General features: G+C 47.0%; 2 protein-coding genes across 2 annotated transcripts in view; both read left to right on the forward strand.

Annotated features, from left to right (window-relative positions):
• gtf2a2 (general transcription factor IIA, 2) overlaps nt 1-23,515 on the forward strand; it is a 278,570-nt gene that overhangs the window by 112,297 nt on the left and 142,758 nt on the right. The window lies entirely within an intron of this gene.
• LOC139334258 (nuclear receptor ROR-alpha A-like) lies at nt 3,082-21,547 on the forward strand. The gene is made up of 11 exons (XM_070967044.1): nt 3,082-3,224; nt 11,257-11,342; nt 11,858-11,999; nt 12,288-12,574; nt 12,651-12,849; nt 14,466-14,587; nt 14,702-14,834; nt 15,296-15,403; nt 16,618-16,728; nt 16,880-16,992; nt 17,557-21,547. Exons 1-11 carry the CDS (start codon nt 3,197-3,199, stop codon nt 17,722-17,724), a joined length of 1,497 nt encoding a protein of 498 aa, XP_070823145.1. The 5' UTR covers nt 3,082-3,196; the 3' UTR covers nt 17,725-21,547.

Here is a 23,515-nt window from a genome sequence, read left to right on the forward strand (position 1 = left end):
AGTTTGTGTGCATAGTTGCGTAGTGTGCGTATTTTTTATGTAACAGGGTTTTCAGTGAGGTCCAGAGCCTGGACGTTGTGGTTTGACGTCCCCTCTTTGTGTCTCACTGTACCAAAACAACCTGTGAGTGAGGACAGAAGACATTCCTCATCGTCTGCAGCTCAACATGACGATTATGTCTTTTTTCTGTCTTCCAGGTTTGTCCACAGCTGTGAAGAAGACACACTCCTGTAAGTCCACTCTTTCTGCATGTTCCATCTGGACAAACCTCCCGCTCTGTTTGAACTTCTCTGGTTTGGTGGGTTTTTGTTGTCTTGCTGACGGTTTCAGGTGGTGGACGCTCTTGGGGACATCTGACAGATAATCCCCAGCTGTCCTCTAATGATTGTAGAAATGTCTCACACAGATCAGTCCTGCCTTGCAGGCCAAACGTCTTCCTCTGCTTCAGTCTGTGTGTCTCTGCTGAGGCTCAGGACCTTTTGTCTCAGACGTCCGTCACCAGCGTCTTCTATCAGCAGGAAGTAGCTCTAATGAAGACTGAGGTCTGTGGATGATCCAGTAATTCAGCTTCAGCTGGACTGTCTGCGTGAAGAGACACGACCAGAGGACGGCCGTGTCCTCAGCTGATGAGCTTTTAATGCAGCTTCGCTCTCGGCGGTTCGCTGGAAGTTTAGTTTTTCCACATTAGAAGCACTTTTACTGTAAAACATGTAGGACTTGCGAGTTTGCAGGATAGATGAGGACGAATGTGTGACGGGGGACCGCTGCCAGAGCCGAGTGTCTCTCATTAGAGCTGATAAGGACGGATAATGAATGCGAGATCCTCCTCCAGTCGGCTGAGCGTGGGATGATCCTTCAGGCGCTGCGGAGGCATTTCCAAACAACTCGAAACGTGCTGCTGGGAAACTATTGACTGGGTGTGATGAGGGGGGGCGGGGGCTCTGCCGCCAGCCCACCAGCCTTTCCAAGCGTAAATCGTCCCCCTGTTCTGCCAATTTGGAGGAAGAATGGCGCTCCTGCTGCTCCTCCGTGCTGGCAGGAGTCGCTCTCGCCTGCAGCCTCTCGTCTTCCTCACGCTGAGGTTCACTCTGCTTTCAGGCGGCTTAATCATCTTCAATGATGCTCCGCAGCTCAGCTGGGATTTGTTTTATGAAGCAGAGTGGGATGTCGGGCGAAGCGCCTGTTAGCTGGAGCTGCACTTCACTTCTTTCAGTTACGTAACTTTATTTTTTTTGGAAGTTTTCAGTTGATCCGCTGGAGGAACGAGGGAGCTGAAGCGCTGCTGAAGGGCACTAAGGCACCATGACGGACAGCAGCTCGATCAAATCATTTGAGTCCTCCAGATTTCCCTTAGAGAGACGTCTCTGTCTGAGAGTCCAACATGAAGCGTGTATTTCCTTAAATGCTGATTAAAGATGTTGCCTGTCAGTCAATGCGTCAGGCCCGCCGTGGACCGGTGGACGGGGGTGTCCCCACTTCTTGCTCAGACAAGCGGCTGTAGCTCATGGGTGGATTTTAAAGAAGCCGACTTCATCTAACACACCTCGTCTTTCACCGTCTTCTGGATCCAAACGCTGAAGATCTTAACGACAACACGAGTTTCATTTTGTGCTGTTGATTCATTGGCTGACGGTTGATATGAGCGGCACCTGTAAAGTCGTTTTAACCAATAAAAGTGACGTCATTGGAGGCGTTTTTGGACGAACGTCCTCAGATTCACTCCACGTCCATGAAGACGTGCTGCTCCATCACTGAAGGCTTTCCTCACTGAAACGATGTTCTCACTCTCCTCTCGACTCTCCTGCTGCGTCATGTGTTCGTTGATCTGATTGGCTGAAGTGTCACAGTGACAGACAGACGGCTCGGCCAATCACCCGCCCGGTTCTTCTGAAGCGCTCTCAGCCGTCAGACAAACATGAGAGACTCTTTGAGGAGTTCTGGCTGTTTCTTCGTCCTCGTGCTGACTCGTCTTCCTCCAGCAGCCGCTGGCGCTTCGCCGCTGATGCACATTTGCTAAAAGTGTAATAATGTCTACAGTTTAAGGATCTTTTATTATTTTGTGGTCTGTTCAGGTGGAGCTGGCTTTCATCCACAGCTGCTGCTGCTGGAGGATGAGGGGACGGACGTGATTGGTGGACAGATTTGCTGAGGGGGCGCTCTCTGTGGTCTTTCTCTGAATTCTTTGTGCTGTGAACCGCAGAGACGAAGAGACGCTGCAGAGACGTGTCATGTGGTTTTCTTCTGGGTTTGTGTGATGACGTTTCCATCACGATGCTGCTCTCAGTCTGTCCCGATGAGGAAGACTCTTCGTCTTTTAATGGGTACGAGAAATCTGAAAAACAAGCCAGGACAGACATGAGACTCAGTGTGTCCCAACATCGTCTCTGAAAGCTCGTCCACATGCTAAACGTTTAGCTCAAAGCAGCTCTGTGTCCTCAGACAGCCAAAGGAGGACGTCTTCAGTTTGTTTCATCCGTCTGTTGATTGGTTTCTGGAAAGATTTGAGATGAAAAGGAGGAATTAAGGAAACATATTTGGGACAATGAGACGTCTTTGTATCAAAGCGGATGTCTGAAGCTGCAGCAGCAGCCGATTGGCTGACCACTCTCACGTCTTTACGCTCAATATGTAGCCAGCTAACTTAGCTTAGCATAAGACTGGAAACAGAGGGAAACAGCTAGCTCGGCTCTGTCCATGATGATTAACGTGTTACGTCTTCTTTGTTTCACCTTCTTATGGTTTTTTGTGTGCTGCAGAACTGTATAAAAACAAAGTTACATCAAAATGTTTGAACCACGATTAAAACATTTCAGGGACAATGAGTCAAAAAAACCCCAAAAAACCTTTCATCGGATGAATTTCACACACATACACACACACACACACACACACACACACACACACACACACACACACACACACACACACACACAGCAAACAGCCAGTCGGCTCTCTCTTACCTCCTCTCCTCTCATTGGCTGGTAGTCATGTCAGTCGGGGTAGGAGGAGGGGTGTGGGGGTGGGACGATGATGTCACAGTCACATGGATCCTCATGTGGTCCAGAGAGCAGCGAGGATGACAGAGCTGAGAGAGAGCTGCTGCTGATCACACACACACACTCTCTCACACACTCTCTCACACACACACACACACACACACGCGCTGCTGTTCCCTCCATGAGTTTGGATTATAAATATGTATTTTGTGATTTCTGCCATGAAAGGTAAGAAAAGGAAAAGCTGCGTGTCCTGATGTCTCACTCCATGTTTATCATCTGTCTCATTTTCTGAGCTGCAGAACTTCTGTCAAAGATGTTTTTGTGTGAGAAGATGCTCTACTCCTCCTCCTCCTCCTTCACCTCCTCCTCCTCCTTCACCTCCTCCTCCTCCTCCTCCTCCTCCTCCTCCTCCTCCTTCACCTCCTCCTCCTCCTCCTCCTCCTCCTCCTCCGTCTGTCTGCTGTTCGTCCTCGGAGTGTCTCTGAATAGTTAATGTTGAGTCATTTCAGTCCATTCTCATCAAACTGCAGCGTTTTCTCAAGTACTCAAGTATTTCCAGTATATGCTGCCTTATACATGTACTCCATTACTCCATAACTGTACTTTTTAATGCACGTTTATTTAACAACATTACTCATTAGTTATTCTGCAGATGCAGATTATTAATACAGAGTAAAGTCATTAAAATGAGCTCCTCATCGATCAGTGAGAATTCTTCTTCTTTTGGTACTTTAAGTATATTTTCATGTATTTTTGTACTTCTACTGCAGTAAAAGTGCTTCTTCCTGAGCTGAGCTTGCTGCTTGTTGTCCATGTGTCCATGTGTTTACTGTCCAGCCTGGAGACATGACACCTTCACTCATGGTGTAAAGACTATTTCTGGTCCATCAGTCAGTCAGTTGGCAGGTTGTCCAGGAGGAGGGGCCTGAGGGTCCTTGCTGTCCACGCCAGCTAAAAGTGTCTAATGTGACAGTGATGGTGGCTGCGTCCCTTGTCCCCTCTCCGTCCAGCCTCACAGAGACCCCAGCGTGGCTCTTTGGGACATTCTGACAGGGTGTGACCTCTGTATGGTGGCCCTTTTAGGACATCTCAGACTCAGTGTGTCGGATTAGGCGAGGCGGTATTTTTGAGTGAAATTGGAGTGAATCTGGCGAGTGGAGCGTCAACTGAAGTCATTTGTGTTTGGTGCACTGAGAGCGCCCCCCGCTGGCCAATCAGAGCAGAGCCTCTTCACCCTCTGAGCCTCTCTGAACGTGTGGGTCTGCCATGTTTGGACCGTTAAGGCCAGGCCTTTTCAGTCTGGGCCTCTGTTTCCTTACTGATGCTTTTTTATTTGTAGAATTGCTGAGAGGTTGTCGTAATTCATGGAGGAAACTTGTACGAAGTGGATTTAGTCTCCGGTTTGTTCCCTCTGCAGCACTTTGTGGAGATCGTTGTCTTTCCTGTTTGAAGGCTGCGTTCAGTTTAGAAAAGGAAACCATCCTTACAGACTTTATGCTCACGCTGGATCAGAAAACCGGATCAGGTTCAGACCACAGTCCTCCAGAGCTCTGCAGGTACCTCGTTCAGGTTTGACGCTCTGCATTGACGGCTAATCGGCAGGTAAACACACCGACTGAGAATCTGTGTCTGAAACACCATCAGCTGATATTTTCTCTCATTCAGGAGTCTGTGAGTTCACCTGCAGTTCACCTTTAACGTCGTATCTTTGGAGCGTTAACAGTTACCCAGAATGCACTTGGTTTAAATGCCAGTCATCACTGATGAGGAGTGTTTCTCCTTCAGGAAGAAACTTTTCATTCATTCAAAATTCTGACGTTCAGATCTGGATTTTTTTCTGCGTTTGGCGCACTGTGTGTGTGTGTGTGTGTGTGTGAGTGAGTGTCAGTGTGTGCGTGTGTGTGTGTGTGTGTGTGTGTGAGTGAGTGCCAGTGTGTGCGTGTGTGTGTGTGTGTGTGTGTGTGTATGTGTGTGTGTGAGTGAGTGTCAGTGTGTGCGTGTGTGTGTGTGTGTTAAATCTGTCTGGTCCAGATTCAGGCTGTGAGAAAACACCACAGGAGGCGTTTCGCCAGCCTGTTATGTCACAGGATTACAACAGCCAGCAGATTATTTAACTGTTCTGTGTGTGTGTGTGTGTGTGTGTGTGTGTGTGGGGGGGGGGGGGGGGGGGGGTGACATCACTGTTGACATCATTTACATCAGCCACTAAAACGCATGAAGACATGCATCAGTGCATCGGCATCGGTCCAACTTGTTTACGTCTCTAGTGGGACTGCAGCATCTGCCTCCGACATCACATGACCGCACGAGTGGAGGTCAGCTGGTCCATTCATGACAGCACAGCGAGCTGAAGGGACGGAGACGGAGGGACGAGGGACAGATCAGAGCAGGAGGAGATGGATGACCGTGAAGCTGAAGGTCAGACCGACTGACCCACGATGCAGTTCATGAAAGCAGACACAGAGTCCACATCCAGACCTGATCTGAGCTCCACCTTCAAACTGCTCAAACAGTTTGATCCAGAAATAAAAACATTTGAAAAACGCTCAAAAAAGCCGCGAGATGAACGAAAAACAAATGATAAAACAGAGAAAAGTGTGAGTAGAGATTTAACTTCAGCTGCAGCAGAGAAGGCAGAGGGAGGACGGAGCGATGAAGAACGGAGGTTTCACATTTCCCGTCCCGACCTTGACGTCTTTCAAACGGCTCGGTGGCGGCTAACGGCTAGCGTTCCTCGTCTCTCTCCCTCTTTGATCCACAGAAACTTCATTATTTTTTAGCGCCGGGCTTCAGATAATTTATCCATCAGGGATTTGTTTTTTCCAAGCTTTAGCATTTCTGGAGCAAACACAGTAAACAGCAGCGGATCTCATGAAATTCCTCCAGCTCATTAGCCGTCACGTAGCGCTGCTATACTGCTAATTACACAGTATGGAGCAATTATGATGCAGAGCGGCAGATATCCTCCGAGGTGAACCACGTCCGTCCTCCACGAGACCGTCCAGATACAGAAACTGTTTTATGGTTTGACAGACAAACAGCGTCCAAGAATGCTGACGTCAGAAACTTTGTGTGTGTCTTTGTTTTATTTGCAGATTCAGCAGATAAGAGTTTGCAGCTATGCTATGCTAGTGACGCTGTGCTTAATGCTACTACATGCTAACACCAGCATGCTAATGGGGTGATGTGTAATGTTTACCATGTTCACCATCTTAGTTTAGCCAGTTAGCATGCTGACATTTGTCAATTAGCACTAAACACAAAGTACAGCTGAAGCTATGAGCTTTGCAGGTATTTGATGGACACATTAAAACGTCGACCTGACGATGGCGCTGGTTCCTGAGGGGAACATGAATGTCTGAACCAAATTAAACAACAATCCATCCAATAATCAGTGAGCCATTTTGGTCATGGAGGAAGTGGTTTGAGGCTAGCTATGCAAACTGAGGCTCCACAGTGTCTGTTGTCCTTGTTAGCACATTAGCATCAGTGCAGCAGCGTTAGCAGCTGTTTTAGCATAGAGGGTCTTCTACTGAATTAATGACTCACAGTGAATCATATTAGCATCGCTGGTTCACGTTCACACCATCTGTTCTCGTCACCTTTTTCTATACACCTGTGACCATTTAAGACAGTTTTTTTTTTCAGGTTATATTTGACGTTTTACAGGATAAAACATTTCCGACAGTGTCTTATTATCTTTCCATCATCCTCCAGCTGTATGAGGAAGCTGAGTGTGTTGCTGAAGAAGGCTAACAGTCCATACAGCCTCTGTACGTTCACCAACACAGTTTGGAGATTAGCGCGCCGGCCGCCTTCAGAGGTGACTAAACAAACCACCAACTGTGGCTGTTGAACAAGCTGCTGCCTCATCTGCTGACGGGCTGAATGAGCGTCGGTTTTCCACATGCTGCCATATGTTTGCCGTTAGTACACCCACTCTGAGATTATCTGGAAGCTGGACAAACAGATTAAAGGACGGAGGCAACGTCCGAGTGACGCAACGGATGCAAGATGTTGCCCATGAGCAAGGCATGTCGGTTAACTACGGCTTGTGTGCACAAGAACATCATGACCTCATGTCAGCAGCTGCATTTACAGCCTGGAAATGTGCCTCCAGTTGCGCTAACATGGATGAAGCGTGAAAGAAGAGTCAGCTGTTCATCAGCCAGTGTCGACAGCTGTAACGATGGAAGATCAAAGCAGATCTAAAAACACCTCCGAGATGCATCCAGAGAAGAAGATTCAGATCATTAAATACACTGTCGAGTTCTTCTGATGCATAAAATCACGTCTTGCCCTCCATCTGTGATGTCAGCGTAAGTTTAAACTCGGCGTGCTGAGAAACAGACGTGGAGACGTATCCCATGATGCCTTCAAGGCTTCACACACAGACAGGACTGTGGCTTTGTGCTGCAGGTCAGCGACACTGAACTCTTAGTCTGACTGATGAAGAAAAGAAGAGAGAAGGAGAGAATGAAGCCTGATCTGAGAGATGAGGAAGAAGAGGAGCGTCTCTGAGGGAGTATCACACAGAGGTCGTCTGATGAATCACACACAGCGGCGGCATCACTCGGCAGACGCTCAGCTGAACAGACGCTGACGAACATGAAAGCTTTCTGAGTGTTTGATGAGTCTGACGAGTCATTACAGCAGTTTGACTGAGAGGAAGAGGAGGAGGAGGAAGATCTCTGAGCTGGAGGACCATTCAGACAAAATCAATACAGCAGGTATCACTGCAGGACCCTGATATGTTGATTTACTCAAACTCAAATTCACATCAAGGCCCCTGAAGACCCACAGTCCTGCAGCTCGTCCGTTCAGCTGTTTGTCCCGTGATGACTCTTCAGTTTGACCTTCGTCTTCATCACCGAGAGTTCGTCCTCACAAACTGAGACACACTGGTTTGTCTTTTACTTCAACAGAAGAATAACAGTTTGTCCATTTGTCTTGGAAAAAGCGCTGCTCAGCTTTTGCTTCTGTTTCCTTGACAGATGATGTATTGAGATGCTGCATTCAGGGACCCCTCAAAACACACTCTTCAACTAAGTCGTTTTTTATGCTGAAAAAGTTAAAAAAAAATGTATTTATGAATTGCCTCGCAGTCCTCTGGACCTTTTTGCCTTGTGATCCACTGTGAACCACTGCTCCAGGCTAATGTTCGACCAGGAACCAGTCCATTTGTTCCCCCTTGTTTCTGGTCTTAATGCTAAGCTAAGCTAAGCTGCTGGCTGCAAACTCTCAGAAAGAAGCAACAGAAATATGGAAATGTCAAGTTGTTGAACATTTTATTTTTTGAAGTCAGCAGTTTGACTTCCATCATCGTTCTGTCCTGATGCAGACATCCTGTCCTCCATCACTGCGTCAGCCACAGAAGAAGAAGAAACGCGCAGCCTTCACAGCTCCTCCAGCAGCCCGAGGACGACTGAAGAAACAAAGCAGGTGTTTGTGTTTGCAGCTGGCTGAGAGTAAAAATATCTGCCGCGCTCGATCATCTCTAATTTCAGGCGGTGGCTTTGTTGAACACCGACTTTGATGTTGAAATGCAGAATTCAGAGGGGATTAACACTCAGAGAGCTAATTACTGCAGAGAGGAAGCTGCAGCACAGACGCCCGTGTGTGTGTGTGTGTGTGTGTGTGTGGTTGCAGTGGCGTGTTTTGCATCATTTGTGTGTATGTGTGAGCCCTTTTTTGTCGTGGACTTTAAAACATTTGAATAAACAGAACACATTTTCTGAAACATATTCGTCTGTTAAACCTCACTGACATATTATTTCATGTGTGACGCTAATGTTTAAAGTTCACCGTCCTGGTTGGTGGATTTGATGTTTGAACAGCGCTAGGCTAGCAGACGAAGCTAGGCTAACCGTCTGCTGGCTGTAACGAACATCAAACACCAACAGGAGAAGAAATTTGTCTCCCAAAAAGTGAAATGTTTTCTTTAAATCTTTTATTTTACTGGAGTAAAAAACACGAATTCATGAATTCTGCACAAACTGAACTGTAGCAGCTGGGATGGGACTGTCCGCAGTCTGGTTATCAGGCTTACATTTGCTGACCAGCTAACGTGACAGCCAACTGTGCTAACGACAGATGAAAGCTGTGTGTTAAGCCATGTTCAGACACTTTGTCCTCATGAACTCGAGGGACAGAACCGCAGTGAAGAGACGCAGCTTTGTCTTCCTGTGACATCGTCTGTTTTCAGCTCAGAGCGGCTGAAGTTTCTGTGGTCACAGACGATCGCCGCGCCAACGCTAACCGCCACTTCTTCAAACGGCCGCATGACCACATTCGACACGTCTGGTTTGTGGGCGTCCTGTGTGCTTGGCGTTGTAATAAATAGTTACGTGTTACATGAGGTCTCTGAGACGTCCGCTGCATGAAAAGGAAACTCTGGTCTTGGTCTTTGTGGTTAACTTCACAATACAAATAACTTCACTGACCTGCAAAGGCCGATGATGGCTGCGTCCACCGCCTGCTCCTCCGATCATATTAAAGTCCTCAGGAGGCGCCCACCCCCGTACTCCACGTCCTTCATCACAGCTTGCACTCTTTCTTGGTGTCCAAGCAGCTTCCGTCCCCCCATGGTCTGGTCCATCAGTCTCTTTATGTGGACGCTCAAGCCTCCTGGCTGCGGTTCTCTGAAGCCTCAGCAAGGGGACGGTCCCCATAACGAAGGAAAGTCTCCACAACGTGGGTGTGTAAGCAGATTGATGTCCTCACAACATGACTAAAACATGATGTAACACACACACTCAAACACACACTCTCTGCTGGAGTTAATCTGAGTCCCGCTGCATTCGAGTCCGGCTGAGGGTCACGTAGATCTTCATTCACTGGGTCAGCTGGTCAGTCGTTCTGTGGGGGCGGGGCTGATTCACAAGCGAGAGAATCCGGCCTCTGATTTGTTGATTCATGCATCAGCAGAAGGATCTGACATCTGATTGGCCGCTTGGTTCTCAGTGGCTTTCTGGGCTGTGATTGATCAGCAATAATGAAATCTGAGAGATCAAACTGTGAACTGCTGCTGTTTAAAACTCCACATAAAGAAAACGACTAAATTTTAATATTCCTCATTTCCAAGATAAAATCTCACACACACACGCACGCACACGCACACGCACACGCACACGCACACGCACACGCACACGCACACACACACACACACACACTCACCTCCACTTCACTTCACTTTCAGTCAAACTCCTTCAGGCTTCACTGCAGATGTTTACTGAGTCTGGACAGACATGATGGACAAGCTCAAGACACTTTCATACCTTGTGTGTGTGTGTGTGTGTGTGTGTGTGTGTGTGTGTGTGTGTGTGTGTGTGTGTGTGTGTGTGTGTGTGTGTGTGTGTGTGTGTGTGTGCATGTGGCTGCACATCCTCTGCTAAATATAGCTGCTCAGAGCTGAGCTGTTTCAAACTGCTGAGTGTATAAATACACACTCGCTCCGTCGGTTGTGTGTTTTCAGCTTCAGTCTGATAAAAAACCCACAGGAACAAACAAACGTCTGCAGACAACAAAACGTCTGATATGAACTGAGCAATAAACAGAATTTAACCAGCATGATCAGCTGATGGCAGTTCATTAATCAATATCTGTATTGGCACCGCTGGAGGAGCATCTGACAGAGCTCAGAGACTCTGAAAGCTTCAGACGTTTCAGCCTTCACCTTGAAAAAGAGTCTGAATCAACGTAGTGTCCAAAAACTGTCCACCGTACGTCGGCCAATAATGAGCAAGGAAACCTTTCAGTTTGCTGGACTAAACTTTTCTGATCAATGAAGAATCAGTTCAAACATTTTCCATCAGAGGCTCAGAGCTGTTCTGCTGTTTCAGAGGTTTACGGACAGTGTTTCAGTCTGCATTTTCTGTTTCTGTTGATGTCGTTTGGTCGATCCTAAAATCTCCTGATGAACATTTCCTGTTTTTTTGTTTTCAGAGCCTCCTGACATGAACACGCCGGTCGAGTGAAGATGTGTTTCATGACAGATTGTGAACTTTGAGTTTCCTTGTGGTGTTTTTAAACCGCCGCTCTGCTTCAGGCGTGCTGAGCGTGAACGGCCGGCATCACACTCTGTTTTGTTTCAGGGCTGTTCGTTCACCTCCTGACTTTGACGTCGCTCGTGTTGCGTTGCCTCTCTTACTGCTGGAGTTTTACTGACGGCGTCTTTAAACAGGAGCCGTCAGTCATCGTCATGGCGGCCTGTAATCAAAGCTTCACTGATGCTGACTGTAAGTCTCTCTGTCTGCAGCTCAGATTGAAATCATTCCCTGTAAGATCTGCGGAGACAAATCCTCAGGGATCCACTACGGGGTGATCACCTGTGAGGGCTGTAAGGTAAGCTCCGCCCTCTGCTCTTCACATGTCACTTCCTGTTGAGCATCAGCTTCCTGCCTCCATCTTTTCTATGTCTGCTTTGTCTTGGTTCACTTGGTTTTTAGTTTATTTCCTCATTGTGTAAATGGACCAACGAAAAAACACTGAGATGAGTCAGACTGACTTGACCTGGAAAGAACAACGATCCCTGAAGGCACCGTCTCTGCAGGATGTAGCTTGTCCTTTTAATTGTGAGCTGGACAGTAAAGATATGGAGGTTCAACAGTGTGCACGTTTGCAGTTTTCCTGTCATCCTCCAAAGCCGATCTGTGCTGTGGTCCTTCCTCCACCTGAGTCTCATTAGGAGACTGAGAGGAAACACCAGTTAAACCTTCTCCTGGTCAGAGCGCTGCCTGCAGCAGCTGGACGGTCAAAGAGAAAAACTGTCAGATATTTAAGATGTGCTGGAGGCCTGAGCGTGGCGTCACTGACTGAGCACAGGTGTCTTCAGGTAGGACTGTCTCCTCGTCTCTCAGGGTTTCTTCAGGCGGAGTCAGCAGAGTAACGCCGCCTACTCGTGTCCTCGCCAGAAAAACTGTCTGATTGACCGAACGAGCCGCAACCGCTGCCAACACTGCCGTCTGCAGAAATGTCTGGCTGTGGGCATGTCCCGGGACGGTGAGACACACACACACTGCACGCACAGGTGCATGTGTATAACTAACCAGTGAACACACACACACACACACACACACACACACACACACACACACACACACACACACACACACACACACACACACAGGCTCTCACCTGCAGATCAGCAGATCAGCTAACTTTATCGTTGATGTTCAGTGATCAGCGATCGGCACAGGGTGTTTTATTTTGAAAGTTTCTGCATATTCACGCAGTAAAACGTCCCCTCTGACTGACATGATTCAGTTTTCTTGCTCTCCACAAACACAGCTGTGAAGTTTGGTCGCATGTCCAAGAAGCAGCGGGACAGTTTGTATGCTGAGGTGCAGAAACACCGCCTGCAGCAGCAGCAGCAGCAGCAGCAGCAGCAGCAGCAGCAGCAGCAGCAGGGCCCCCTGCTCCTGTCCCACCCCAGCCTCAGCAGCCCGAGCCCGGCCGACTCCGAGCCGCTGTCCCCTCACTACTGCCTCTCCTCCACCGGCCTGACGGAGCTGCCTGATGAGCTGGGAGGCTACGTGGAGCAGAACTCACCTGAAGGAGGATCAGTGTCATCCAAGGTCTGTGGGTTTCTTTACTCTCACAGGCGAAAACTACACCCAGTCTGTCAATGTCAACCTTGTCTTCCACAAACAGGCAGAGTCTGGAGGAGGAGGAGGAGAGGGAGGAGGTGGTGGCTTCTACCTGGACTTCCAGCCATCACCGGACCAATCAGGGCTCGACATTAACGGCATCAAACCGGAGCCGCTGTGTGACTACGGATCCACTAACTTCTTCCCGTACTGCTCCTTCAGCAACGGAGACACATCGCCCACAGTCTCCATGGCGGAGCTTGGTGAGACGGAGGAAAGAGTGGGGACAAAGGTGGAGGAGGGGGAGGAGGAGAGCACGTCTCCTGTGAGGGTTTTTGTCTGTGTGCATTGAAGCTTCAGCAGCGAGTTTAGTGCGGAAATTCAGTAGACTTTTTGGGGAGGGAGGGTATTAGTACTTTAATTGATAAAGAGTTGCATTGTGGGAAATGTAGGATCCAGTGATTTGAGACATTAAGTCAGGATATCTCAGCCTCTGCTCATTTCAGACTGCGATGGAGGTACCATACATAGATACTGTAGAATAATCAATGTCGTCAGCATCGACCATGAACAGGAATTTGGAGATGAGTCAAAGTTTAACATCCAGTCTGGTGAGCGGACGACGAAGGTGATGAAGAAGATCAGTGTGAAACACAGAAGTTAATAACACTTAAGCACAGCTGTGAGCTGATGATCAGGCGCCGCAGTCTGAGCGTCGGTGATCATGCTCACAGGTGTGCAGGTGGCCTGGTTACAGGTGCGACCCCCCCATGGTGGATACAGACTGTGTGTGTGCGGCGGCATGTGTGCCGCTCTGAAACAGAAAAAAAGCAAACGGCAGGAGGTTGAAGAAAGCTGGAGGGAAACCAAACAGAGAAGATGAGGAAATATCTTGAAAGAAGAAGCCGCGAAGAAGAATCAGACAAAAGAAAGTACGAGAGGAACTGTGGGGCAGGAAGGTGCTTTAAAATAGCGGGAGGCTGGAAACTCATCTGCAGAGCTCATTAAAATCTCTGTAAGGTAATTAGCCGTCTGTTAATTAGAGCCAAGTGGGACGTGGCGGGGCACTCGAAGGGGGAAATCATCTCTTTCTTCTCCCGGGAGAATCTTTTTATCCACTCATTTTTTTTTCTTTGACAAAAGCATTTATCATAATAACCCCATCCACCCCCACCCCCACCCAGACGCTGCATCAGCTGACAGCATGTTTGCACCTTGTTGTTCTGGTCTCTGCTGTTGTTTCCTATCTTAGCTGCGTTCACGATCGTTCTGCTTCATTATGTATATTCATCCTCTTCTGTGCCACAACAGAGCCGATATTTAAAAGATCAGGAGCGCAGACCAGAAGCAGGAAATACTTCAGGTGTTCAGTATGAGTCCTGAACACCTTGTGGTGCTTTAAAAGGAAGAATACAGCATTAAGAATCCACCACAGATGTGTGCGGGGATTTGATCATTGTGTTGATGCTCCCTGTATATTATTTATAGTCAGTAAACAATAATGTATGTATGGGTCCTGCATTATGACAGCAGTGGAAATGAGAAATTACCTGAAGATATTTAAATGAAAATGCAAAATGATCAAGTCGAACAGGCAGAGAAAGTTAAAGCAGTCCCTGCACTCTGTGCCAGAGGCTAACGGCTAACGAGCACTGAGTCTGACTCTGAACAGGAACACATCAGCTGAGCCTCCAGGCGTCTCCTTTGGGTTTTTGGTGTACAGGCTGCAGGTCGGCATGTACAGGAAGTGTTGAGGCGCCGCTTAAAGCAGCTGAACTTTGTCCCACAGTACCACCCGAGTCTCTAACACTGCCGTTGACTGTCTCTTCACCCTTCACCGGCCAGGATCGCCGGCTCACTGTCGTGTGTTCTGCTGCAGATCAGCAGGCTCAGATCATCTCGAAGTCTCACCTGGAGACGTGTCAGTACCTGAAGGAGGAGCTGCAGCAGATGAGCTGGCAGAACTTCCCGCAGGAGGAGGTGGAGGGCTACCAGAGCAAGGTGCGTTCACTGCCCTCACCTGTCTGCGGCCCCGTCAGCCTCTCCGGCAGGCGCAGGCGGCGTGCCGTGTCTTTCTGCTTGTGTGTTAACGTCCGCTCGCTCTGTTGCGTGCAGCCGCGAGAGGTGATGTGGCAGCTGTGCGCCGTGAAGATCACGGAGGCCATCCAGTACGTGGTGGAGTTTGCCAAACGCATCGACGGCTTCATGGATCTCTGCCAGAACGACCAGATCGTGCTGCTGAAGGCCGGTGAGTGAGAGGGAGGCGTCTGCTGCCGTTCAGGGTTTTTCTTATTGTCAACAAACCTCATGGAAAGACCCAGAACACAGCGAACGCATCACAGCCTGACAGCTCGTCTTCCTCTGTGGCACACAGCAACACTTTCTGAAGATTTAGGTCTTCAGTGAGTTTGGAGCTGAGAGCCACAGACAGGAAGCGAGGCAGTATTTAGAGACGATGGACGGACGTGGTGGTTTAACAGGATTTATTGACGATAAGAAAAATGTGGAATATCGCTGAATTCTCTGATTTAAGAGGTAACAGACGCACAGAAAGGTTAGAAACGCAGACGTTCATGTTGTTTGAAGTGAGCTTTCGTCAGTAATGACTGATCAATCACATGAATCAGATAGAAAGCAACGAGTCATTAAATGGCCATTAGACTGGACATGACTGGACTGGACATTAATCACCAGTCTTTTCTCTTCCAGGCTCTCTGGAGGTCGTCTTCGTCCGAATGTGTCGGATGTTTGACTCTCAGAACAACGCCGTCTTCTTCGATGGCAAATTTGCAGGTCCTGACGTCTTCAAGGCTTTAGGTGAGGAACCGTCCGTCCTGGTCTTCACGTGCTGTCCCAGCGTCTCCATCTTCCTTTCCGGAGACAAACTCCATCACCAGGATAAATGCTGACACTGAAGCTTTATGTGTCTTTAGGTTTTCATTGTCATTTTTACGCGTTGTGGTCAAGCTCTGGTTGGGTTCAAGGCACAAAAACCAGGAAAGATTGTGTTTTGGCTCTGGCCTCGATCTCTGCTGACCTCGGTAAAAACAGTCAGTTTTGGCGCCACTGCGCCTCCATCAGCCGGCCGCTGCCTGAGCTGCCACACCACCTCCTCCAGCTCCTACACATCCACCATTAATCTGCACTTTGGTACCAGAAACGTTGACATGAGGCATACGAAACAAACAAGTTTAACGTATCCGCCGTTTGCAGACACACGATGCATTTAAGGTCTGTGGGAAGTTCTAAAATCATAACAGCTAAATGAAAGCACGGACTAATAACTGCTGTGAGTTAAAGTACATCTACACAAGCACCGTACTGAAGTATCACACTGGGGTACTTTGCTGGAGTACTTCCATTTTCTGATACTTTACTACATTTCAGAGACAAATATTGGACTTTTTACTGCACGACATTTATTGACTGAAGTTTGAGGTAAATTTGAATGCTTGTAGTATTTTTACACTGTGGTACTACTGTTACTGAAGTATAAGGTGTAAGTTCTCCTCTGAAAGTTATCAAAGACATCTTCTGTAAATTGTGAATCACACTTTTATACCACCACAGCTCTCCCATCACAAGACTAACTGGATTTTATATTGGTTTCAAAACATATATGTATATGAAATAATTGGTGTAAGATTGAAATGATTCGTTTGAAGCTCTTAAACTCTTCAACTTGGCCTAATTAAACAGAATTATTAGCACAAGCATCGACTGTGCTACATCTGCAGAGAGCAGATCGCTTCGTGTCCACAGCTGCTTTACTTCAGGAGGTTTTAACAAGTTAGGATGAGACAGCGCAGCTCCTGCGTCTCCTCTGTCTTTGTCCCTCAACATTGGGCTTGTTTTCACTGATTGACCCACATTAACAAGATGAAAAGGTTCAGTTTCAGTCATTAATGAGTTCAGTCATCACTCATATCAGACGGTCACTAGATATGTTTCATCGATCTCCCTGTGTGTGTGTGTGTGTGTGTGTGTGTGTGTGTGTGTGTGTGTGTGTGTGTGTGTGTGTGTGTCACCAGACTGCGATGACTTGATCACGTCGGTGTTCGACTTTGCTAAAAGCTTGTGTTCGCTGCACCTGTCGGAGGACGAGCTCGCTCTGTTCTCAGCGTTCGTTCTGCTGTCTGCAGGTACGTCTTCACTCAGGTTCACCGAGCTTCAGAGCGTTTGTTCCACTGTCGTCCCGCTGACGGTGTGTGTGTGTGTGTGTGTGTGTGTGTGTGTGTGTGTGTGTGTGTGTGTGTGTGTGTGTGTGTGTGTGTGTGTGTGTGCGCGCCGCAGACCGGTCGTGGCTGCAGGAGAAGCTGCAGGTGGAGAAGCTGCAGCAGAGGACTCAGCTGGTTCTGCAACACGTCCTGCAGAAGAACCAGAGAGAGGACGGACTGCTAAACAAGGTACACACACACACACACACACACACACACACACACACACACACACACACACACACACACACACACACACTATACTTCACGTTGAAGTAGATATTTATGCTGTCTGACGTTTGATAAATCCTGATTGAACTTGGTGCAAACGCATTAACATGATCATCAGCACTTCGTGTGTTCAGTGGCTGCCTGTTAGAAAACGACACACTGCCCTCTTGTGGAGAAACAGTGAACCACAGCATTTACAACATTATTTTCCTCTTGAAACTTTCATATTGTGCATATTGAAACTAACAGCTTGGTAACAAATACAAACTGTAGTTTAAGATGAACCTTTGGGACACGTAAGAATGCACTAATGTTCTTCTACACTTGTGAGGACCCTTGCTGATAAAATACTTTTCTCTGTCCTCATGTTAACATTAATCCTGCAGTCGAGCCTGAAAGGGACCAGACAGTCGACTCTACAGGTTCCTCTTAGTGGTCATTGTGTAATACCTCTTCATCTCCTCCTCCTCTCTTCCTCCCCCTGCCCACTCCTCCTCCTCTCCTCTCCTGTCACCTCCTCAGCTCAGATGTAAGGTGTCAGCGTTGCGTTCACTGTGCAGCCGACACACAGAGAAGCTGTCAGCGTTCAGAGCCGTCTACCCCGACATCGTCAGGACGCACTTCCCTCCTCTGTATAAGGAGCTGTTTGGTGCCGACCTGGAACTGACTCTGCCGGCCGCCGCCGACTAAACGTTGACCGGGCTGCCAGATTTGGACCGAGCCCGTTTCTGCGGCCATGGAGGACCGGATGATGACTCATGCTGCCGCTGCACTCCTCCTAGACAGCTGAGAGAAGTGAACTTGAGCTCCAGCTCCTCCTCCTCCTCCTCTCATGGCTGTGGTTTGGATGCAGTGGAGAATCAGGTGGTCTCCCTCCACCTGCATCAACACGTCTTGTGTCCAGGATGGTGGATCTGGATCAGATTCACCTCTGTCTTTAACTGACATCTTCAGTGTCAACACTGAAACCTGGCTTCAGTTTGTCCAGCTGTTCTTCTTCTACTTCACGTCCGAGTGTCTGTTACGCCAGAAAGTGGCACTAAAAAATTCATTTGTATGTCCTCGAGAACCTGGTTTAGCTGGAAGCTTGGTGACGTAGTGACCAGCAGCGGTGAGCTGGTGAGCTACTGTGGTACCATTCAAGCTGCTGTTATCCAACCAAAATAGCTCACCAAGCTAGCTACCAAGCTAGCTATGGTGCTAACCAGACAATACGTTTTTGGAGCTGTTCAGGAAACACGGTTTTAGAAAACTGGATGGTGCAACAAGCTAATACTTGTTAGCTCTCAGAGGTCAGATCTGATGAGGCAGTTTACAGTCATGCATGGTGACGGTGTGACCAAGCCCTGACAGTGAACGCCTCATCTGTATGTTTTTATAGAACGGACCCCCCTCTTTTAACTCTGTGTCATCTTCTCTGATGTTATGGCTGCACCGTCCCACAGAAACACGTCTCCAAATCATTTTCACACATTCTTAGAAACTTTTCCCAAAATTCAATCAGACAGATTTGGTATTTCTGGAAACTTTGGCATCTCTTCTAGAACTGTTTGAACGTTGTTTCTGAGGTTGGACAGAGCCACCAGAGGGTACGTCCAAGGTTGAGAAGGGTTTAGATTCTGGAGTCATCAGGTCTCTGACAGGATGAGCAGACGTTTGGATCCACAGCGAGTCCTTCCACATGATGGGAATATTCTGAAAAGGTGAAATAAGACCTGATCACACACCTGTTCTGTTACATCGGTACGTCGAGGTGTTTCAGCGCTGCTGATTGGACCAGCTCAGTCTTTTCTGCTCCATGTTTAAATGAGGTCAGGTGGTCTGTCTGTTTCTTCTTCTGATGACTGTTGATGTGTCACTCACGTTCGTAACGTGTCAGTTCGACGTGAAGATCGTTAGCAGGACGGAAAAGTCTGCAACGAGTTTGTCAGATTTGGGACTGGACTCGAGTTTTATTTGATTTGTCGATCACTTTAATTCTCTTTGTGTAATTGTGTTGGTTTTTCAAACAGGAAAAGTTTTTTTTTGTTGTCAGCTGATCCTAAAATGAACAAAAGTGAATCAGATAAATATGCAAGTGGATCAAAACACAGCTGAAGGATCCAAAACAGAGTCAAACACAGACACAGACCTTTTTTTAACGGTAGAAACAGTTTGACCCGCCATGGTTTCACTCCTTCCTGCTGACTGATGCCTCTGTGCTACATCTGGAAACATCTGCATCAGGTCTGCAGACAGCAGCATCAGCCACAGAGCAGCTCATCCACTCCAACCCAGCAGCTAGCCTGTAGCTCCACCTGGTGGTCCTGACAGGAAGGTGCAGGTCTGCAGGAGTTACAGTCGGGGTTTGTTGGCAGTTCAGCAAAACAGAATCCAGAATCTAATCCACGCATCCAACCTGAATCCTTTCAAATCCTGAATCTCATTCGGTTTATCTCTTTATGCCTCCATGCCAGCGACAGCATCATGTTTTTCTGTCGGTACGTCTCATTCTCTGATCTCAGGAACAATTTGAGGCAATTTCTTCACGTTCAAACGTTCAGTTGGACTCAAAGATGAACTGATTAAAACTTGGTGATTAGCTGAAATTTGTTGGCTGTGAAGACAGAAATGTGATGAACAGCAGGAAGTCTGGCGTCCTGAATCTGCCAAACCAACAACATGTCAGTCCTGTCTCACTTCCTGTCTGTGAGTCTCAGCTCAAACCTCATTGGTTCCCAGTGAAGACAAAAACACTTCATAAATATAGTTTCATCTTTAGGATTAAGAAAGTTTTTAACAAACAAACGGGAGAAATAGTACATTTGTTGGGGACTACTTTCAGCGGCGGATAAAAAATCTCATATTCACACAAATTTATGCATGATTTAACTGATGGAAGAAAGATTAATTTAGGATTCAACCAGCATCATGAAAGCAACAATAACACAGTATGAAGAGCAATATCGACTCATAAAGAAGAAACTATGCAGAGTCCTGTGTGATGACGTGGTGAAAATATTCATGCATTGCACCACAGTGAGTCTTTGTACTGCCTGCCTGGTGCAGTGTGTGCGTCTGTGATGTGTGTTTATGTGTGTGTGCGCAAACGAAGCCACACTTTTCCCTCATCCACAGCCTCAGTGACTCTTTAGATCCTGTCGATCTGGATTATCATCATCAGTAACATCATTTCTGTCATGTTTTAGCACCGTAACATCAGTCTTGAGGTCCAAAAATCTGCATTTCTGGCAAATAATGAACGTAACTTTAGCCATAACTGAATGTCAAGCAATAACGTAAATGTCCATGTTTCTTTCCTGTGTATAGTTTGAAAATGCGGCATGTCAGCACAGATTCTAATTTATAAGATTTAAGTCGGGGTTTTCCTTTTGAATCTTGTCTGTGATTGGCTAACTACTTCGTCTCGACCCGTCACATGATCATGTATGCCGACGACACACTTCTCTCCCTCTGTGCCACCGTTATTGGTTTGGAGCATTCTGTAAGTAACTGGTATTGATAAGTGTGTACAGGCCACAGGAAAATACTGCGACAGACGCTGAGTGAGCGTCACACTTTTTATCTGTTGGTTGATATGCATCATAATGTAGAATATCTGGTTTGATATGCACTGCTCTCCTTTAGATTTAGTTTAGTTCCAGGGAGCGTTTTTGTCTTTTGAATATGTGTGTGGTGCTAGAGTACCTTTTGTTAGCAGGGTCTTGATTTTACCAACTATGCCACATTATATGCCCCCCCCACAGGTTGATGCACTAAAAGGAAAATTCTGGTTTTTAAACAACCTTCTCAGAATTTTTGCCTGTTGGGCGTTAAGTCTCAAACCTCTTTGATGGCTCGTATTGTGTTACCCGTGACCATGAGTGCAACCATGTTTCTGTGTTTCAAATGACCAAAACATTAATTCTAATTGATCAGAGCTGAAAGCAGCGATTGGCCAAACTACAGACACACAGTAGAACACGTGTTGTTAAAGTCCTGTAGGCTGTCGGGTAGTTGGACAGTGCCTAAACGGATGTTTTTAGCAAAGCTGAACCAACAACACGTTAAACTCTACTTTCCTGACTTCTGTCATCCAATGAATGCATTATATTCAAACTGCATGTGGACTCTGGTACTAGCTAAATGCTAACGAGGCTAACAGCTGGTTCATCGCACCTTTAAACCAATCAAAGCCGTCCGTATACTTTAAGTTTACAGAGCTCAACTTTTTTCAGAGATAAGTAACAAAATTTCAGGTTATTTTGTGACATCAAAGTAGGAAATCGTTAACGTGACTTTTATCTGAGCGGTATAAAAATCTGAATTTTCCTTTAAAATGTCAAATGTTGTTATGATATTGAAATATCATAGTGCAGAGATGTTACTGCCCAGCCAGCGCCTGCATCAGTGCGTCAGGCTCGGGCTTCGTCACTTTCTTTGTTTAAACTGGTCAAACATGACTTCTTTCTTGTGATACAAAGCAGAGCTGCTGTATCTGAAACGTATTAAGAATAAAAGAGAAAGAAAAGCATTTGTTCATCTCGGCGCTGCCCTCCTTCCTTCACCTCAGGCCCTCGGGCACAGCGTTTCTGGAGAGACGCAGCACTCACACGGAGCTTTTTAAAGAAACCTTTAAAAGCTGTGAGCAATACAAATGAAATTCCACTCACCTCATTGCAAAGGAGGGGAAGCAGACATCTCAACATCTGAGCATTTAATCTACCTGGAGAGGAGCATGAAGGAAGAGGAGGAGTGCAGCCGGAGGAAGAGGAAGAAGCTGATGAGAAGGGAAAGGTTTTTTGTTTACCTGCTTGCTGCTCTAAACTTCCTGCGTCCCTCCTGCTTTCCCTCCTGCAGATGGCAGTAAAGTACAGGCGTATGTGTTCACACCTGCAGAGGCAGAAAACAGGCAGATTAAACCAATTTCCCCCCGACGCAGACCGCAGAGCTCATTACCGCCCTGACGATCACACACTGTGTCTCAGTGAGATTACCGTACGCTCGATGGCGTTTGTATCTATGTTTAGGCTCAAAATTGAGCTGTACAGCGTCGAGGTTCACACGAGGATCGAGCCCACAGTCGGAAACTCGCCGTCGCCGACAGCTGACGGACTCGCTCTGGCTCTCCGACGAACACACTGCTTTTCTTCTGTTTTTAACACTTCACACCTCAGCGCTCCTGTTTTGTGTTTCTCACCTGCTCAAACTCTGAAGTGATTCCAGTGATCCCAGCAGCCTTTGCTGTTTCCAGTCTGATGCCTTCGCTTTGTTCCAGTGTTTCTGACTCCTCTGTCAGACCTTCTGCTCTGTGCAAACCTTCCTCTGAACAAAACCTATCCATCATCTGAACGTGGCGTCTTTCTCACCGTCCACTTTATTTTGTCTTCAGCTCGTCCTGAACGTCCATCGGCCTGTCTTAAAGTCTAAGTCCTCAGCTGTGACCTTCAGCACATTCCTTCCTCTTCTGACTTGCTGTTATTTTGTAGGTGCAGCATCCTGAGCACTGAGGGATTCTACAGGTGAACATTTTCCAGCCTTATTCTGCTGTTTCCGTTTCACAAGACCCAAAATAAATCAATAGGAGAAGGATTCAGTGTTTGTGGCTCGTGAAGGGAAATAAAATGGTTTATTTTCTGGGTCCATAATGTTTCCCTCTGAGGGTTCCTGTAAGGAACAACAGTATATAATGTGCTGCTACTCATAGAGGAAATGGAGTTTTTGGACAGTTCAAGTTATTGTTGTTTTTCAGAGGAATTCTGGAATTGTTCCAATTACAGTTTGACATTTTAGGTAATAAATGAGAATATCAGTATAAGATACAGATACTGATATAATATCAGGATATCAGTATCTGATTGTGGTTTTACTGGGAGTTTAGTGGTTTTAGGACCATTTCCAGTATTTCTGCTGGACAGAACCAAGTTGGCTGTATCAACCTTCTCACCAGTAAGAAAGCAAATAAAATCCAAACCTTTATGTAGCTCTTAGTTTTAGTTTAGCGTTTTCTAATGATGTCTGCTGTGGAGCGTTTTTCAGAACGTGTTCACGTGTTCAGGCAGAACTCTTTTCGCCTCAATTGCTTCCTGCAAATTTAACCACTGGTGTGTTTTTGGAGTCTGAATGCATTTACCACAAACACCCAGCACAGTTTGGCTGTAAATAGCTAGCATGCTACGTATCAGCCACGCGGTGTGGAGCGTAACTGAGTCCCACTCAAGCCCTCTGATCTCACTCCGATGCTCTTTTCCATGTTTTTGGGGATATTTCAGTTTCCCTCAAAGTAAATATGAACTCTAAAAACAAGCATCCATAACAGAATGATAGAAACCAAATGGCACAGATAACAGGACGGTGCTAACGGCTACAATTTGTCATCATAAGTGATTATCAGAACTGGATTGAATCTGTTCCACTGTGCGATTCTTCAGGGATGATTATTTGGAGCTGACTGGTGTTGATTGTTTGCTCACTCACTGAGCTGACGGCGGCGACGGCTCGG

The sequence above is a fragment of the Chaetodon trifascialis genome, chromosome 1, assembly GCF_039877785.1.
Source record: "Chaetodon trifascialis isolate fChaTrf1 chromosome 1, fChaTrf1.hap1, whole genome shotgun sequence".
Classification (NCBI taxonomy): Eukaryota; Metazoa; Chordata; class Actinopteri; order Chaetodontiformes; family Chaetodontidae; genus Chaetodon; species Chaetodon trifascialis.

Bases quoted from the DNA above. Each gene is read 5' to 3' on its own strand.
- LOC139334258 (XM_070967044.1), top strand. From the start codon at position 3,197: ATGTATTTTGTGATTTCTGCCATGAAAG. The intron at 14,835-15,295 runs GTGAGTGAGAGG...TTTCTCTTCCAG, and splicing joins GATCGTGCTGCTGAAGGCCG to GCTCTCTGGAGGTCGTCTTC. The intron at 15,404-16,617 runs GTGAGGAACCGT...GTGTGTCACCAG, and splicing joins TGACGTCTTCAAGGCTTTAG to ACTGCGATGACTTGATCACG.